This window comes from Calidris pugnax, unplaced genomic scaffold, assembly GCF_001431845.1.
Source record: "Calidris pugnax isolate Ruff unplaced genomic scaffold, ASM143184v1 scaffold153, whole genome shotgun sequence".
Taxonomy (NCBI): domain Eukaryota; kingdom Metazoa; phylum Chordata; class Aves; order Charadriiformes; family Scolopacidae; genus Calidris; species Calidris pugnax.
This window is the reverse complement of record NW_015090999.1, coordinates 8,232,886-8,252,498: the sequence shown is the minus strand read 5'-3', so window position 1 is coordinate 8,252,498 and position 19,613 is coordinate 8,232,886. Positions and strand designations below refer to the sequence as shown.

Sequence of the window (19,613 nt, the reverse complement as noted above, 5' to 3'; positions counted from 1 at the left end):
AATGTTATAGATATAGGAAACCATTTCTTAAACATTCCGATTATCTTCATATGACAATTTTTGGAGACAGAAAATAGAAGTCAATTTAATATAATTGCCTCTTGGCACGGAGTGTGATAAATTACAACTTGTTCACACTTAGGACAACAGTACCTTCTTGCAAATAGCTGCTCTCGTGTCTCTGGGTTGTATATTGACCTGTGTTTCTCACATGTGTAAGCCTTAGAGGAGCTTGGGCTTATAGAGAAACCTGCTAAACTTGTTATTGTAGTTAAGCAAAGTTTTCTTTTTGTTAAGCAATGTTTTGCATAGAGTGTAGTTCACTATTTGGTTTGGAAATGCCAGTATGAAGTAGATTAGTTAGCAGACAGTTTTAAAAAAAGTCCAAAAAATTATTTTCTGTGGGGTTTTATAGACCTTCTGAAATTAAAATTTAAAATATTTCCTGTTGTCCTGACTTGAAAAAGGAACTTTTGTGGCATACATTTCATAGATAAGCACATTCAAATGCAACTCTTTGTTTAATACATTTTTCTCTTCCTTCCCTCCCTGCCCCTCCATCAGTCTTGTAGCTGCATTGAAGCTGAGCTAAATAAACTAATGCTTTCATAGTCACTTCAGATGACCATTTAGGGACATCTGAAATTGTGTAGAGGCTGAATTACAGCCCCTTAAGATTGTTCAACTAACTTTTTGTGCTTTCCTTGGAATTGTCTATGTGAAGAGCAGTGTTTTAAAATGAGTTATCTGATACAGAGTCTTGGTTAATTAATCTGAAATACAGAGCACAGCTGGAATTTCACAGCCGTGTTAGGAAGGGTAAAGCCCCGGCTGCTTGTGCTGGTACACTTTGTTCTAGCACATTTTAAACTACAATTGCTCTACCCTGGTAAATTATTCAGCTGTGTTGACAAAGGTCAACGTGTCAATCCCATAACAGAACTTCAGATCATTATGGTTATTCAATGCCCTTTAATTATGAACTTAGTATATAAAATAGCAGTTAGTACAGTGACTGAATAATGTGTTAAAATCAGAATTACACTATTTCAGTTGTGTTTGCTGTGGGTGAAACAGCTAAGTAAACCTCACTTGAACTGATCTCACTTGATTTTTTATTTTTTGTAGGTAACTTCTTAATTCTAATACATTTTGATTAATTGTTGAGAAAATAGGAAAAGAATTTTACTCATGCTTATGTCTAGACCACATCACTACTGCTACTGACAGCAGTATTTAACTTGTATCATTCTGCGTTGTTTTGATGTTATTCACTTAAGGATAAAAATTCTGTGTTTAACTGGTTTTACAGTTTTCATTAGGCTCTCTTTAGTAAGTGGAAACTTTTACATTTGCCAGTCTATGGTTGCAGCAATTGCTTTATTTGTGCACAGAACTGCATGCCTCAGGTCTGCCAAGTTCTGTTGAAAATCAAGGCCTGAGAAACAAAACAAACTCAGACTTTGAGTATTTTAGGATCTAGTATTTTGACACGATGGGAGAAATCTTTGGATCGTTTTGACTGACATCTCTGTTTACTTTTGTTTGACTTCAAAGTACTGTGCTTTTGGAGTTTAGAAGACTTTTAAACACTTTTAATGTGCTCGCGCCCTCTAGTGTCCCTAGAGGTTTTCTTTGCTTTGCATCTTTTTCCGTAGGTTATAGGATAGTCAGATTGGTTAGTGCGGTGCTGGTGCCTCAGCAATTTATTTTAAGACAGTAACCTTGTTCTAAAACTTCATTCTATATTTTTGGGAAGCATTAAAAGACTTCTGGCAGGAGATAAATAGTATATGCTCTGTAATGTTTTTTTGCAAAAATACTTAATAGCTTAGCTGCATATCAAGATAGTTACAGTAAGAAAAGAAATTTCTATTGGTTTTGGTTGTCAAAGTACTCATCTGAAATAATTTCTAGCTTCATTTAAGATGAATAGGCAGCATGAACGTATCTTCTACAGAAGTTTTTCAGTTAAATTTGGGCTCTATCAATATAAGCAATAAATAAGATTTGTTTTATAGGTATGAACTATTTTTCTTTAAAACTTCCTTGATGTAGATGTGTTAGAAATGTCAATTTTTTTATAGCTTTACAAACATTATTAATACTTTAATCCTACAGATAGTTATTCTAAAATAAACTTGTCACTAAATTATCACTAACCTGTGAATCCAGGAAGAAGAATATCCGCCACGGGATGATTTCAGTGATGCAGATCAGCTTAGAGTGGGCAATGATGGCATCTTCATGTTGGCATTTTTCAGTAAGTTATCATGTATCCCAGACCTACTGAGGTATATCTTAATTGTACCTTTTTTCCTATGGCGTATAAAAGATAGCTGTTATAAATTGCATTAATGTACTGTAATGAATAGATATTTTTATCTGTACATAGATATAAACTCTTCCTGTTCCAGAGGTAGCAAATACATTGCACTTTATTTTTTTTTTTCTGTGACATCTGTCACAGATAAGGGGACAAAGCGAAATCATAGTAAATGTTTTGAGGCATAACAAGGCTGCATTGTTACCTATTAATTGGAAAAAATTTTCGTCATCTTGTTGGACTATCCACTTGAATTAACGCCTGGGTCACAGAAGTCTGGCAATCAATTTTTAAGTAGAAAAAAATGGAAAGAGAGAGATGATGTGCCGTATAAAAGTTGCTGATGTTAGCATAGTGAATTAAATAGCTGTGGGTGGATTTCTGGAGTAAATCCAACAACTCTTATTTTCGGGTTGAGCTAAACACTAGCACATAAAAATGTGCTGTCTTCAGGTACTGTCTGATTGCAGCCAGCACTACTCGAGCACTTCTTCAGTGTGTGCGCTGTGCCTGTCTTATCTTGTACCAATGTACTGCATTGAACCAAGCTAGATGTAGTCACTATAAGGTCCTTCTAGAAGGAAGCTGCTTCTGTTTTGACAATTCCATATTTCTTTCTAATTTCTGAGGATATTTTCCCTTTCTGAAATAAATGTAACTTATTTGGCAACCTGGATGGAAGCTTGGTGTTGGAGATGTAGCTGTTTTTTTTAGCATTCATCAGGATGAAAGTTGATTGATTATCCACTGAAATTTCCTTTATGTCTTTCAACCTAGATCTCATCTGAGTTCTTTTTTCTTTAATGTCTTTCACAGTCTTTGTATTTAACTGTTACAAGTGCAGGTTACAGAACTTTCACGGCAGTTTTTTTCATGTTGGCACGCGATGTACTAGGACAATGTGTTGTTCGCATCTTGGGATAAAAATATATGTGTCTATCTCACATAGCAAATATGTAAATACACATATAGGGTGAGTTTTGTAGTGTGACCTCTTTCTGTAGTTGGGCCATAGAAAGGATATATATTCTTCAGGGAAGAGGAGAGTATGACATCATCAGCAAGGTGATCTTTAAGGTCCCTTCCAACTCTAACAATTCTATAATTCTCTGATTTTTCTTTTTTCCTTTTATCTCCTTCCCTATGTGCTGTAACCTTTTGTATTTAAACTATTAGGCTCTGAATTGTGTGAATTTGTTCTTGCTTTTAAATCCCAGTTCAAGCCTTCATTAGCACTGCACTTGGAGGTCAAACGGATTGTTGGCTCTAACGTGTTTTAATTCCTTAAAATCACAGCTGAAAACAGACTTGTTAGCTTGCAGCTAGGAACACAGTAGTAGTAAAAGATCTTGCTATGAAGAAGCTGAATTGGAATCAAAGGCTCCAAGAAGACTCCAATGACCCTCACATGCACTTGGCCAAAACTGTGTGCCCAGAACCTTGTGCGCACCTTCAAGGATACAGAAGTTTACTTGGATAAACTGGCAATTTTCTCTTCAAATAGCTGTTTAGCTGAGGCTGACTGCACACAGCACTACTTTTACACATTTGACAAAAATGCTCTGATCATAATTTTTCTTCTTTATTCTGAGAGTATGTTACTGCCAACTTTGCCTATGAATGGAATGCATAAAATGAGTGCTTACACTTTGCAAGGTATTTATGCAAGTGTATGTTTAATTGGGATCTCTGTTGCTGGTACGGATACTGATTACATATGGAAATGGATAAAATTTACTTGTTGTTTGTGCTCATAATATAAGGAGTTCACAAAAATTCATACCATTTATAGACCTGTAATATTAATTTTTAGTAGCTTTTCTTAGGGAAATTGCAGAACTAAATGAAAAATGAGCTTAACTTTACAAGGTTAGATCATAAATAGTGGATGGTGTATTTCTATCCCTCTAATAACGAGATAAAAGTCTCCATAAAGTTGATGTATGTAGATTTACGAGAGCAGGAGTTAAAATGAAACCTGCAGCATGGCTATCTTTTGAGGCGTTTTTTTAGGGTGGGATATATTTAAACTCTGCAAGTAGAGGTGGCAGATCAGAGAGAGCCTAGAATAAGTTCCCTCATGTCGTTAAAACGAGGGAACATTTAGAGAACAGTGTCAGGCACTGTGCTCTGGTGAGAGGAGCCTGGAAAGAACGGCTTGTTCCAGATGTGCTCTCCCACCTCTTCCCGTGACTGTTACGTACAGCGTTGGTAGGAAGGTCTTGGGGGTGTGAGGTGTAGGCAGGCAGCCTTTGTTTTAAATACAAAGCAGTGAAGTTAGCTTTTTAAATTTCATTTTATTCCACTGAAATATAATAAACTTTTGACTGAGCTTGCCTGCATATTGCAATCAACTAGTGATATGGAGCTACCATCTAGTGGTAGATCCCCAAGTTGCATAAAAGTGCAATCTTGAGGCCATCTAGTGGGCAGATGTTTTTGTTAGGGGTTTTTTATGTGTTTTAGGAGCTCCGTGCATGCAAATTACAAACCTGTTTCATATCTAAGTTGTGAAGTACTGTTCTCTTTAACATAATTAAATAGAATGAGACAATATGCTCTAAAGAATAAAATCTCTTTCTGTGAACAGGTGTTTTTTTTTTTTTTTTAGCACTTGATTCCGAAACTTAGTGGAAAAAATTGGAGAACAGCCTATTTTATTTCTAATATGTGGTAAATTTCTAAATTTCTAATATGTGGTGTTTTAAGAAATTGGTGTTACTCTTGAAGTCTCTGATTATGTTGGTGGGCAAAGAATCTGCTCTGTATTGGTCAGATTGGTGTTTTGTCAGTGCCTGATTCTGAGGTAAATGAATATATTAGCCAATATATTCTTTTTGCTATGAATGCAAAATGCAGGAAATCTTGCTATCAGGCTCCTTAATATATTTTTTTTCCTATTATGTATTTTTAAGTCATCTGTGTCTTACATAGCATAGTATAAACTTTTTAGAATGCCAGAGGAAGTTGTTAATAGGTGAGTTTTTCAGTGGTGATTATTACTTTTTTTTCTTTTTTTTTTTTTGTACAACAATAAGGGAGGAATTTTAACTGTGTTTCCATTTTGAGCTGTGTTCCATCTTGAACACAGCTGTAATGGTGATGGAGCAAGTAACTGTCATGACCTAAAGGGTTTGGCTTTCATGCTTAACCTGCCTGTGTTCAGGTCTTTTGAGTCATGTCTGATTGAGTCATCCTGATTCATTATGTGAAGGAGGTCATTTTGGACAGTAATAAAAGGCTGATATGGTTTTCTCTTATATTTAAGGAGTGCTTTAGACATGTCACCTGTGGGCCCCAGAAGGAATTGCAGAGCTCACCTGGATTCTTTGAAACCGTGGAAGGGAGTTTTGGATCTTCCCTACGACCTAGGAAAAATTAATATTAATTTGAAACTTACTGAAGGGCTAATAAGGAGGAGGAAGTGGAGAAAAGTGTTTGATCATAACATCCAAAGTTTAGTTTCTTATATAGAGATCTGATATGTTCTTTTTGGACAACATCTGGGCAATGTAAACGCTGTGTACAACTCCCACCAATAAAGTCTCATGGTGTGGAGAAATGTAAACGTAGATACTGGTCCCAGATACTGTATTGAAACAGATAATAACCATACTGAAATTTTGTGAGCTGGTGTTCATACAGTTCTCCAAGCTATTAGATGTTTGAAACAGTCAATAAACTGCACACAAGCAAGGATATACACTTAAGGGGTTTCAGGTGGAAGATAGGGTTGTTGCACAAGCTCAGGGAGAGCACAGCCTCTGGTTTTCTGCTTCCCGAGGAGTGAGTAGCACAGTCTGAATTTTCTGTGTGAATTTAGGAAACCTGACTTCTCGATGTCCTCATCACGAATGCTGTGCAGGTTTCCCCGAGTCATGTGAGAGAAGCTGAGGGGAAGTCACTTGACTGAAATTGCTAATGTTGGAAGGAGATAAAGGAATTATTTTGGGAGTGCTTGTTTCCCCTCTGATTATCAGGAGCCCGGCTGACCTTCATACACAGTCACCTAACTCCTTCCTTTACGCAGAAAGAATTTGACTTACATGTTTTCTCCATCCATGTTGGATGTAATACAGAGTAATTGGAATGAGGAGGCTTCCAGTTGGGCATTAAGAAAAATTTACCAGCGAGTTTAATGAAGCACTAGAAATAAATTGCCTAGGGAAGTTTTTGAGGCTTCATCCCTGGGTAGAAACATAATAATAAAATTGGCTGGTGAAGTTGATAGCAAATGCTTCTAGTTATCACTGTCAGACTTTGAATGACCCTTTCAGGAAGGAGCAAAAAATATGTTCTAGTTCACAAATGGAAGAAATTTGTTGCAGGTAGATAGATTTAAAAAGAGGCAATTTTGGAGGATTAAGAAAACTATTGACCAATTCTTTGTTCCTAATGTAACTGTTCAAACTTTTACTGCAAAGACATACTTTTTCTCCTGTGGTGATTTAATGTCTGAATTTTTAGTGAGTTTTGTTTTTTTCCCTAAGTTTGGGTATTCAAAACATTACAGATTTGTGTGCAGGGGTTTTGTTCCCCTCTGTCCCCTTCCCTTTCCTTCCAACCTCTTCTGTAGTTTTGATGTTTATTGTGGGCTTCCCAAATGTTTTCAGCTTTCCACCATCTTGTCCTCTCCAGAACCCCTGAACTGCCATCTTCCACCAGCTCCCCCAGATCTTTCTTTGGGTGGTTTTCTTTTTAGTTGCCCTCCCTTACTGTGGAAGATGGGACATCACCTAATTGGGAATTTCCACATGTTGACCTAATGCGTGCAGACTGATGTCAATACCGATGATGTTGTTGATTGCCAAGTATGTATGAGGCTCTGAAACTTCAAGTTGGAAAACTACTGGGAGTTGTGTAAAGGTGTTGATTGAAGTTACAGTGGTAGTTGCGCTCAACGTCCTTTTCGTTTCTTCATTTCTTCAGCGTCTGTGTAAAACTTCCAAGGCTTCTTATATCTTATGCTTGACTAGAGATCTAAAAGAGAAGACAGTAACCAGTGAAACATCAGCTTTTCAACTTACCTTCATTTCTGTACTATGTTTACAGAGCAAGAGCGGATACTTTTATTCTGTTCGATCCAAACTGGATAAAGCTGAATATGCAGCCTTGATACATGCACGTATGTGTGCATATAACTATATTTTTGGTTATAAAAGTGTAGCAAGGTTTTTTTTTCTTCTTCTTTGTTTCAATCCGAGTCTTGTATGTTATAGTCCTTTGTTTGCATTTACCCTTCATATCTAGTGTCATCTGGTTAGATTGATGTAGCAATGTAATGCTTTCTTTTATGTTGGAATTTTCTCTTGTTTGAAGTAGTAGGTTCCAGCCTGTTTACCATTTGCTTTGTTATTAAGTGACTATACCATGGGGAATGTCTGGGTTCAAAGTCAATCTCTGAAAACCTGAATTACCGGAAGGGAATTACTGACTGTGTAAGCATGTCCCTATTAGTTTAAAAGTGAAATTAGTGTTAAGTCTGTTTGCATAGCTATACAGATTAACAGAAGCTACTGTTTCTTTTATTTTATAGTGGCGTTTATTTTCAACTGGATTGGATTTTGTTTATCCTTCTGTATAACAAATACCATAGCTGGAAGGTATGGTGCAATCTGTGGATTTGGTCTCTCCCTGATCAAATGGATTCTCATTGTACGGGTATGTTTCTTGATTCACACTGTACAGACTCTTTTTGTAGAACCAAACCATAACCGTTTATTCAAAGATATATAATAATGGAATTAAAAATCAGTATATTAAATTCCAGTGCTCAACAGAGTGTCTAGAATTTTCTTCAACTTCCACTTTAGCAGAGAATTTACTTGCTGTATATTCATATATGCTTTCTAGTGATGAAACAATCTATTTTTGTCTGACTATCCACTAAAGTAAATGCAGAATGACTCACTCTTTGCACAAATATTTAAAAGCATACAGAAAAAGTGGAACAAGTACCTAAAATGTCACTGATATTATAGTGTCCTACGTGAAAGATTTATAAATGGCTCAGCCTATCAGGGTTTGGGGGGATGAGAAAACTTTTCTTCTTATAAATGGCTCAGCCTATCAGGGTTTGGGAGGATGAGAAAACTTTTCTTGTATCTGATGCTTTTATTCCTTGTAAGATACATACTGAGTCAAGTCAAAATTGGATATGAAGTCAGTCACATTTTTACCATCTTAGATGCACAATTTCTTGATGTTTTCATTTCAAGACTAGATACTTTTCAGAAAGGTGTGTTAGCCAAATGGAAGTTACTTAGCTAAGTGGATGCTGGATGAAACGTAATGGTTCTTTCTGAACTTGGATTCTGCATGTCTGTGAGACACAACATTTAAAATCTTATCATGTCTAATGAAGAAAGAGATCTTGGATAACTTAGTTATCTTTTATGCCCTGCCAACTCTGAATTATTTTTTTATTTATTTATTCTTTGTGTGTGCTAGTAACCTAATTACTTGATTTGGTCTTAGTACGATAGTACAAGGATTGTTGGTAGAAGAGATTATGATTCCTGGCCATGTCCTGCATCCCTCTTAGAGCTGAGAGTGATATGGTTGGGGGTTTTTTGTGGTTTTGGTCTTTTTTTTTCTGCTTCCCCAGGGCAGGAGAATGCTAGTGGACCAGATGTGATTCTAGTGCATTTAGTTGGAGTTCAGGGTTGGGGATGGAATTTATCTTAAGGGACCGAGAAGACATGAATTTTTCAACTGTGCATTCATTGGGGATATTTTTGGCTTCCCTTGAGGCATACTAAACAGAGGGCAAAACTTGCTCATTGTGTCAGTTTTATTATTCCTGCCTGCTGAAAACATGCTCATAACAAACACAAAAACTAATATATGATAAACTTCCTTCAGGAATTACTGTGTTCTCGGCTAGATTAAAATTCTTGTATATAATCTGTAACTAATTCTAAAATATGAGAGCTGACCGATCCCAAGACCTCAGGGGTGGGTTTTTTTTTTTCGTAGTGAAGATTATCATCTTCCTGTGTTGTCTCCCTTTCTGGGGACAACAGCAGAAAGTTCATAAGGTGTATGTTGACAGTTTTGTTTTAATGGTGACACACAAGCATGGCGTGTGTGCACAAAATTGTCCTATTCCTTTGTTTCAAGCTCCTCCCGAGGCTTGTGCTGCCCTTTCTCCCTTAGGGTCGGTAGTACAGAAGTTTATAGGGTCTAAATTGTCCAGGATCACACGTGTTCTCTCTGTATCAGTTTTTACTGGGGTGGAGGGGGGAGGAACAAAAGTACAATTTTGCTGTTGAGGAAATTCTGCAGCTCTGGCTGCTTCTGCCTAAAGAAAGCGTGAGAGTAATACACACAGGCTAGTATTTGATTGCTGCTTTTGGTAAATCTTCTTTCCAAATAAATGAAATTGTAGCTCTAAAAAAAAAAAAAAAAAGCATATCGGTATATATGTTTAGAGAATTGAGAATCCTGACTTGCAAGTGAGATGGGATTAATAACATTGTCAACTTCTTGAGAATTGAGTATTCATCTGATATTTTAATGAAGTGTCAAAATATGAAATGCTGACTCTGCCAAATCATAGAAATGCTAGTATTTATATAGCGATAAAGTAACTGCCAATTCTTTAGTTCAACTTAGCAATTCTGTTTCTTTATTATTTTTTTTCTTGGATGGCCCATAGAAATGAATACAGTACGCTTCAAACTTTTAAAGAATTCCCATGATTTGGCTTTATTCTGGAGAAAGCTTGGATCTCAGTGCACAGTTACTTGAACCAACAACTCTAGATAGAGTTTTTAAAATGTTTTGGATTTTTATCCGGTTGCATATGTGGCCCAGTATTTTTATTTTTTTTATTTTTTTTTTAGGGTAAACTGAATAGTGAGATTTCTTGGTTGATACTACTGAAATGTGCCAGGGTTGCCCTATGGCAGGATGCAGTAAACATACTGGATGGTAGTAGGATGAGAAGTGTATGAAAAGTGTGCGGAGCTTCTAAATGGGTTATTTTATTCTTTCTGGACTTTTTCACACGTCTCCCCGTTCCTGCCTCTCCTGTGAGTTTTGGGAGACATTTGATTAGCCTTTTTATCAGCGGAGCATGCAGTCTGGAGTCTGGTAAAGGCACAGATACCTGTCTCCAACACCCTCACGCCCTGCCCTCCAGCTGCCTCCCACATCACAGGGAGGACAAAACTGCCTACCATGGTCACTAACAGGAACAGTTGAAATGCCACTTCAAGGTTCATTTAGTTGCGTTCAGCTCACTGCTGGGAACTGAATGCTGGTTTGGAAATGAAAAGACTTTAATGAGTTGGGGGTCTTTATGGGGCTGGTATTCTTGGCAGCGATTAACAGTAGGGGGTATACAGAAGGTCAAAAGCTCTTCTTTTGAGGGGTCAGCAGAACATCCCTGTCTGATAAGATTAAACTAATGTGGCTTTTGGTGTTAATATCTAAAGCAGCAGGCTGCTGTAATGTGTTTGGGATGGCAGGCATTGGAGGGGAAAAAGGAAAATCGACAAGTGGTGATTTGTTATAACAGAAAATGTCAGAGGATTCTGGCAAGTAATAAAAGTGAGTTTTTAATATATATTATTTTATACACACACACACACGTATATAGATTTTTTTAGAGGTTTTAAAGTAACTGCCACCAATCAACTGACACTAGAAATATTATTTGTGTATTAAATTGCTGTACGAATACCAGTTTCGCATTTTAGTTGAATACATTACTTTTTTTAAAAAAAATTTGCTTTTTTCTCTGTGCTTTCTGTATTTGCATAGTGCATTAAATGTGTCTCAGTCATCTGTCACTGCAGCTAAGCCTTCTGTATGAATTTCAGTTTTCAGATTATTTTACTGGATATTTCAATGGACAGTACTGGCTTTGGTGGATATTTCTTGTACTTGGTAAGTGGCAATTGAAACCATTTCTGTTTTAATGTGGAAGTACTTAAAGATGAATCATGTCATTGTAAGTAAGAGTTCTGTAACATGTTTAGCTGTGTGTTTTTCTTCAGCTGCTGATAGTTTTGTGTGTTGTTTTTATTTCCGTAGTATTCCCAAGGTTGCCGGTTACCATAGTGGTGTTACTGTGTGAACCGTGGACTATTCAAATAACCTACAGCTTAAAAAATTCTGCTCTACATATGTGATTATGTACATTCTTGGGAATTGTAATTTGTGCTTTTTAAGCTGCTTCTACTGATCTAGGGGTGCAGAACTGTGTAATGAAAATTCAGCTTTATGTAGAGAACATAGGGAAAAGTGAGTGTTATCAAGTACTTACATGTGTAAACCCATATGTCGGGTATTAAATTTTGAGAAATGTGACTGATCCTAGGAAGGTGACGCCTGCTGTCTTGTACACAGGTCATGCAATGTCCTTTGCTAGCCCTTTGAAATGCACACTGCATCAGTGGTTTCTCAGTCGGAGAAGAGAATGGCTTCATGCTTTCTGATCACAGTGCTCCCATGAAGTCAGCTTTCTCTGAAGAGCTCTGTCTGCCCACGTTCAAAGTCTTTATGCTCATCAAATTCTGCTTTTCTGCCTGTTTTTCATTAGGATATACCAAACCCCCACCACTATACCTTTTTTCCTACTATGGATTTTGCATTTTGAATATGGAATCTGGAAAGATTTTCTGTTGCAGAGGGGAATGCTCCTAACCATATTATTTTCTGTCTCTGGAAACACAGTAGGCTGTTGCTGGTTCAGTAGGTGGCACTCTTCCCTTTGAGTCAGTAGACTCAAATGGCTAACAGCAAGCCTTAGAATGAAATGTTGAGTCAATTTTTAAAAAAAACGCCGACACTGAGTTCCTGACTGTTTGTGACTTGCTATTTATCTCACAAGAAATGCCAGAAGTCTTAAACGATGTTACCTAAAACTTTCTCTATCTGCCTGCATCAGTCCGTTGAATGCTTTCGTATTCTGTTTGAGGTGATTGTATTTAAGTAGGAAGTGAAATGACTTGTTGCAGGTACAAACATCATCTCCAGATAAATCTTTTAATTAAAACAACCCCTTGTGGTGCCTGGGATTTGAGGTTTGACACTTTTTTTCACTTTCATGAAAATCGTTTTTTCTTTCCCTAAGATTTTTCCCCCACTGCGTCTATGGAAAAAGCAGTGCACTTGTGGTTCCTCTTTTTACTCTCTTTTCCAGCACTTGTTCAGAAGTTACCCCTCTTAGATTTAGGAAAGCCTTATATTCAGCCTTAATTGTTTGAAGGTTTTGGATTTTGGTTTTTGATTATTTTATTTTTTTTTACGTTAACTCAGAAAGTTTATAATATGCTTTGGGATAAAAGGCACTGTGAGGCATGCAGTTTGCATCCCGCCCCCAGCGTTCCCTTGTCTTGCATGAAATAAGCCAACAGTGGTTTTAAACTGATAAAGTGGATATATGGAGATTGCTAGAACACCGTGGAAGGATTTAACCCAACGGAGCTACTTAGCAGGACAGGGAGGAGTATTATCAAGTCACGGGAGCTCTGCCAACCAGATGTGTCGATTTCCTGACTGTTTGTGACTTGCTATCTATCTCACAAGAAATGCCAGAAGTCTTAAACGATGTTACCTAAAACTTTCTCTATCTGCCTGCATCAGTCTGTTGAATGCTTTCGTATTCTGTTTGAAGTGATTGTATTTAAGTAGGAAGTGAAATGACTTGTTGCAGGTACAAACATCATCTCCAGATAAATCTTTTAATTAAAACAACCCTTGTGGTGCCTGGGATTTGAGGTTTGACACTTTTTTCACTTGCATGAAAATCGTTTTTTCTTTCCCTAAGACTTTTCCCCCACTGCGTCTATGGAAAAAGCAGTGCACTTGTGGTTCCTCTTTTTACTCTCTTTTCCAGCACTTGTTCAGAAGTTACCCCTCTTAGATTTAGGAAAGCCTTATATTCAGCCTTAATTGTTTGAAGGTTTTGGATTTTGGTTTTTGATTATTTTATTTTTTTTTACGTTAACTCAGAAAGTTTATAATATGCTTTGGGATAAAAGGCACTGTGAGGCATGCAGTTTGCATCCCGCCCCCAGCGTTCCCTTGTCTTGCATGAAATAAGCCAACAGTGGTTTTAAACTGATAAAGTGGATATATGGAGATTGCTAGAACACCGTGGAAGGATTTAACCCAACGGAGCTACTTAGCAGGACAGGGAGGAGTATTATCAAGTCACGGGAGCTCTGCCAACCAGATGTGTATTTCATTGTTTCGGATAACTTTCCCATTAGGGCACATGAAGTAGCATGTCCTGCCCTTCTTCACAAGTGAATCAACTGACAGTTGGATTCTTTCTTTTGCACAGTCCTTTGACATACTTGAGCCCGCTTATTGCCATCTTCTCCCCTCTCCCAGTGTTCACCTATCTGTTTCTGCTTCTTTCCCTTCTTTCAACATCTGGAAAAATCTGCTCATGCTTCACAGAGAAGTGAAGTGGTCTACTTCCAAGGAGCTGTCATGTACAGTGAAGGAATTGGAGAGACAGACAATTCTAATTTTTAAATTTAAATGTTAGCCAATGTTTCTTTTTGAGGAACACAATGGAAAGTGTTTTGGTTTGGGGTTTTTGTGTTTGTTTTTTTTTTTCTTCTCTAAACAGAGAAATATAAAATATGGGTTGAACTTGGACTGGTTTTCCAACATTTGTCATGCAGAAAGTATGCTTTTGGGCACCTTGAGAGCTGCCTGCCCACCTTTTGCTGCTTCAGCTGCTTTTCAGTTGAATGTAGGACAATCTCTGGTAATGTCTGGATAGCAGCAATTGTAGTAGGCTTTTGATCAAGATCTTAGTGCTTTCTTCTCAGTGCAGAATTCACCTTAGTCACAAAAATGTGTCTGGCTAGGTTAAAGTTTCAGTGGTTAGCACAATATTCTCTGTGTTTGGGGTTTTTTGGGTGTATGTCCTTATGAAGCTTTGGTTTTAAAAAAGCAAAAAGAAAGTAAATAAAATAAAAATATACAAGTAAAAAGCATTTAGAGAAGAAATGAGCATAGGAAAAAAAATTCGAGTCTAAACCTGGAGAGCAGGAAAAGAGAGTGCATCACAGCAAAATATCAATGTAAACACAGAGACTGTTTATTAGGATGTAAGATGATGAAAAGGATTAAATCCTTTGATAAACTTATTAAGCTTCAGTTTAGATTTTCATTTCAACCTTTGGAATCTTAATGTATACGTGTATATATACGCACAAGTGTGTAACTTCAAGGTACCTGTGTGTTCATTAAATGAGAAGAATTTTGTTAGGGTCATGTTTCTCTCCACTGGATGAGGATTCTTTGAATCGACTGTTATTCTTCCTCCTCTGGGACAGGTGCATTTTCCTGGGTGGTTAAATCTCAAACTATAATCTACTATAATTTATTAACAGCTTGTTGCTAGAGCAGTCTGTGCTTTCTGTCTGGTTTGGGGTTGTTTCCCCCAGCATCCCTCTTTTACTTGCAATAGATTTATCTTATGCATTTTTAAAGGTACGTTTTCTGGTTGGAGCAGTCTTTTAACACACTAGTAACTTATTTTAAGAATTCTACTTGAAAAGAATGTACTGCATTTATTTTTTTTTTCCTTCTTTTGAAAGTCTTTCATAGAGTCCTTTTAGCAGATGATATATGAACCTAGAATGAGTGTAAAATTTCTGAAAAGCTTTCCATAAGACTGTATCCTCATACTGCAAGATAAAAGCAGAAGACTTGTGTGCTGAATTGGTGAATGATGCATAAAGACCTTGCTTTCCATAGTATGATCTAGATCACAAAAAAAAATTATTTCAAGAGTAATAATGTGGGATAATGTGTACCTAGGTTGATATACTTCATTTTTGTGCATTTTCTACACTTTCAGGACTCCTCCTGTTCTTTCGAGGCTTTGTTAATTATCTTAAAGTCAGAAATATGTCTGAAAGCATGGCAGCTGCTCACAGAACAAGATTTTTTTTCTTGTACTGAAGGTAAGCAATTTTTAGTGATAAGACCATATTTCCCAGGAAAACTGGGAAGAATGAGATACTTCTATTAAAAATAAATAATCAAACTTCTGTCACAAAACGGAAGTTCCATGGGTTTTGAATATGAATGTTATGTATATTCCACACGGACTTGAAAATATCCGAAGTCTCTACAAGTCATGAAACCTGAAAGTAAATGACGCATCCTTGTTGCCACCAGTCCTCCCTGGAACTAATTTTCGGTAACAAAAAGAAGAGGAACCTGTTGCTTTTTTTCCTAAGCAAGAAGCAGTATCTGCTGCCTGTCTGGGATACTGTCCTTTGTGTTGGAAAGCTGGCTGCAGCAGTTAACCTGTTGTCAGCAAGCGAGGAAGCGCTAATCTGCCCGCACATTAAATCTGATTGACATGGGTCTGAACATGCAAACAATGGATGGGTATTGTCTCTCTTTACATGACTGGATTAAGGCAGTCATGTACAAGTATGATTATTGTGTATGCAACAGCGTGCTTTATATATCCTTCAGGTAGCTGACTAATCAGGCTGGCACATGGCCACTTTTTCCTTAATACTTTTTATCCGTTAGGTGGATCTATTGGGCTTCGCTGAACTGCATGACAAGATAAATTAAAGTCTAGAAATAAGCACTGTAGCATTTTCATCGCTCTGCGGTTTACTTAAAACACTTAAATGCTGTATTTTGGCTTAACTGAGAAGCTATGTTTCCCACAATAAAGCAGGTTTTAGTAACTTTTCTCCAAAGTTGGTCACAGGATCAATATGAAATAATAAGCAGCACATTATTGAAGCCTGAAAAAAACTGAGACGGTATTTGCCTAGGAAAAAAAACAGTTCCTCTTATATAAGACAGTGATATACATTTAAAAGCAGCTAATCATAAATATCTGTGCTATACCACGTAGTTCTTGATCATGGAAGAAATATGTTAATGTAACTAACATAATATTTGTTCTTAATGTGCCGTTTTGTCAAAATTATGTGGCAAGTTAAAGTTAAATAACTTTATATATCTATATATCTAGCTATATATCTCTAAATAACTCTATCTATCTATCTATAGGTTGCCTTTTAGTAACCAGCCTAAATTGGTATCGACGTGGCAGCATTTCCTTTTCACAATAGTTACATACTGCTCCTTTCCTTAATAATGTAGTAAGCTCTTCAGAACACCGAAATTGTAGAAACAGGGCTGAAAACATGCTGTTAGCTTTCGTTACAATGAAGTTTAAAAATACTACTTCAAAAATAATTGTTAGGACCAATTAGTGTTTGAATACTGTAGTTTGAAGAGAATAATGAGAGCGTAGGACAATGTGGTCTGGGATTCTTTGCTCTCCCGCAGTTAAAATTCTGCTTTGGGACAAAACACTACTTAATTCAGAATTAACTGAAGTTAATGAGTTGTCCTATCTGAGTTCAGTGGCTTTGAATTTTTCATTTACCTATAAGCATCACTGATATGTGTGGGCTGGTAAGATCTACGGAGTCTTTAGAGAGCTGGACACGTAAATATTATTTTTTTGAAGCATCTTAAGTATTGAAACAAGAAGTTCAAATCAATTGCTGTCACACTTAAATGTCTTTGTTCATGCATAGACACGTAACTTCCTCTACAGTGACTATTAGTTTTAATAAATAATAAACATTACTGCTACAGTTGTCACTTAAATGTCTTTGTTCATGCATAGACACATAACTTCCTCTACAGTGACTATTATTTTTAATAACCAACCACTACAGTTGCAAAATATTCTTAGATGTGCTTTTGAAATGATGACAAGATAACAGCAAGTTTTTGCTTTTTTTTCTCCCATCCTGGCATGGAGGGGGGAAAAGGCTGCTGCTTTGCTGCTTCTAGGTTTAATGTGAGTTAGCAACGCTGCTGGGAAAAGGCTGCTGCTTTGCTGCTTCTAGGCTTAATGTGAGTTAGCAATGGTGCTTGTAGTGAATCGCCGCAACGAACTGAAGTACAACTCTTTCTTTCTCTCCAGACTGCATCGAACAGACATTCCTTCCCTGTACCAGTGTGAAAATTCCAGATGATCTGTAAACCCTCCGAGCTAATAGGATAGAAGACTACTAAAACCAGAAGGTGAATTAGTGAAGATACGGCTTCAAAAACGAATGGCAGGATGGTTTATACTCAAATACCACTTCTGGTCATTCTAGCAAATATTTATAATTGCTGTCTTTTGTTTTAGCACATTTGTAAATGTGCTTATTAAAAAGATAGTAGTGAAGCAAGAACAAACCATCTGTTAGTATGGATTAGGTACAGTCAAATTTGGTTAATCTGTCCTTGTTGTATCTGAAAGATGTAAGTGGTAACATTATGTGCCACTGGCTCGTTGATCTGAACTTTGAGTACAATGAAATGCATTAAATGATTCAGATTAACCAGTGCAAACAAGTTGGGTTTTTTTATATAATTTAGGTTCATCTAATGATTGTGTAGGATATCTTTAAGTTTACTAAACCCCAAGGTTCCTTCTTGTCACAAACTTCTATTTGCCATTACTTTATCGAATTCAAACCAATATACTGGTTTGCTTAAAACTGATGCTCCACTTTGAGTCCCCTGTAAATAACTCTGCATAAATGACTGTTTGAATTGCTTCTTAGGAAATATGTCAAAATATATTTTGTAACAGCATATTCTCTAAATTTTGTTTAATCTTAGAGCTGCATACGTATTTTTTTTGTTAATTGGCCTTTAAGGGTATAGTTACCATTAGATGTAATTTTGGAGGTAAAGGCATTGAATTGTTTGTCTCGTCCTGGCTTTCCTCACATGAATTATGATTAACTGGTTTGGGCTTGAGCCTGAAAGTTGGTTATTCATATGCGTGATCCTATGGAAGAACAGAGTTTGTTGATGGTAGCAGGGATGGAACAGCCTTACATCTTCAGTCCTTGGTGGTGCCGTTGGATCCTCGTAGGTGCACCTTGGTTCCTGAAACAGAGTATTGCAAACGTATTCCCTGGGTTGTAATACTGGCTCTGTTTAAGAAGTCTTGAGTTCAGAATAGACAAAACATTTACCCTGAGGGCTTCTCAAAAAAAAAAATTCATGTATCTATCTTACAGTGCTTGTTTAGAATAAATACTTTGCCATTTCCTAAGAATAAACTAATTTAAATGCAAGGTAATTTTGGAAATAATCTATGGAGGAAAAAAAATAATCATTTTTTAAAGCTCTGAGAATAGCAAATGTGTGTTGCACCTCTCCTAGTATTCATTTAAGGTATACCATTACTTTCTTATAAATATCATCTCTTTAAGGGGTACTGTCTACTATTCATGCATGTGTGGTTTCCTTTAAAGTTTGTGAAATTTATGCTTCTCCTTAAGCAGGAGAATACATCTCTCGGTTCTTTCTACAACTGGAATCTCAGTTGCAAAAATACAATGGTTGTTGGTTGCACCTTTGAGGAAAAAAAAATATAAATACTTTCCTCCAATTTTTCTTTTTATGTTAGAGTTCTGCCTTTTTATTACTAACATTAAAAACAGTGAGGTTTATGTTGTTTTAAGCTAGTGCTGTATTCGGTTTTGTATCTATAATGAATGTTTAAAATATACATATGTAAACTGGTCACGTTATTAATTTTCTTAATCTTTCAGAGATACTGAAAGTGACTAAAACTTTAGGGGCACCTCCACTTCCTAGCTTTTTATGGAAAGAATAAAATTAAAGATGATGTTCAATATCCGATTGGGACTTCCTTCTAAACTTATCTGTTTGTTTCTGTATTCTTTTGCATTCATTGTCCATATGAAAAAGAAGCAGATAATAAAACATTGCTTTGTTTTGCTAATTAAGGCTGACGCTTTTTCTTGGTTTTGTACTCCAGATTGAAAAATGCACACTGCACCAGTTGTGGCAGCAGGGGATTATTGACAAATTACTTGGCAAAATATGCACTAACTGATCCTCTCCTCCTTTTCGTCTCATGTTTTATGGCAACAAACTGTAAGGATGTTTCTTTAAATGAGCTAATACAGCTGTGCAAAGCATGCAACACTGATTCTTCTTCTATGTTTATCAATAGATATCGATATATTTTCTACTGTATCAGTTGTCCCAAATTAACTACCAGTCTTTTGATTGCTCCATTTATTTCTTTTTGCTCCACTGCATTTTATAGAAACCTTCATACAGACACTTGGTTTTGTTGTGTTGGGGTTTTTTTTTTCTGGACTGGTTTGGAAAAACTTCTCATTTGGACAGAAAGAATATGCAGGGTTAAAAATGTACACATGTTATCTAATCCTCTGTAGTTGATGCAGCAGTTTGGTAGCCTGAAATCTCATCAGCAGGAGGAAGG

General features: G+C 36.7%; 1 protein-coding gene across 3 annotated transcripts in view; it reads left to right on the top strand.

Moving 5' to 3' along the window:
• Positions 1 to 19,103, top strand: part of NDFIP2 (Nedd4 family interacting protein 2) — a 44,794-nt gene extending 25,691 nt beyond the window's left edge. For all 3 annotated transcript variants that reach the window (XM_014955512.1, XM_014955511.1, XM_014955513.1), the window contains 5 exons: positions 2,176 to 2,263; positions 7,863 to 7,987; positions 11,155 to 11,221; positions 15,162 to 15,267; positions 17,277 to 19,103. In XM_014955512.1, the coding sequence (XP_014810998.1) occupies positions 2,176 to 2,263; positions 7,863 to 7,987; positions 11,155 to 11,221; positions 15,162 to 15,265 (384 nt within the window). In that variant the 3' untranslated portion in view covers positions 15,266 to 15,267; positions 17,277 to 19,103. The remainder of the gene's footprint in view (positions 1 to 2,175; positions 2,264 to 7,862; positions 7,988 to 11,154; positions 11,222 to 15,161; positions 15,268 to 17,276) is intronic.
• The last annotated feature ends 510 nt before the right edge of the window (positions 19,104 to 19,613 follow it).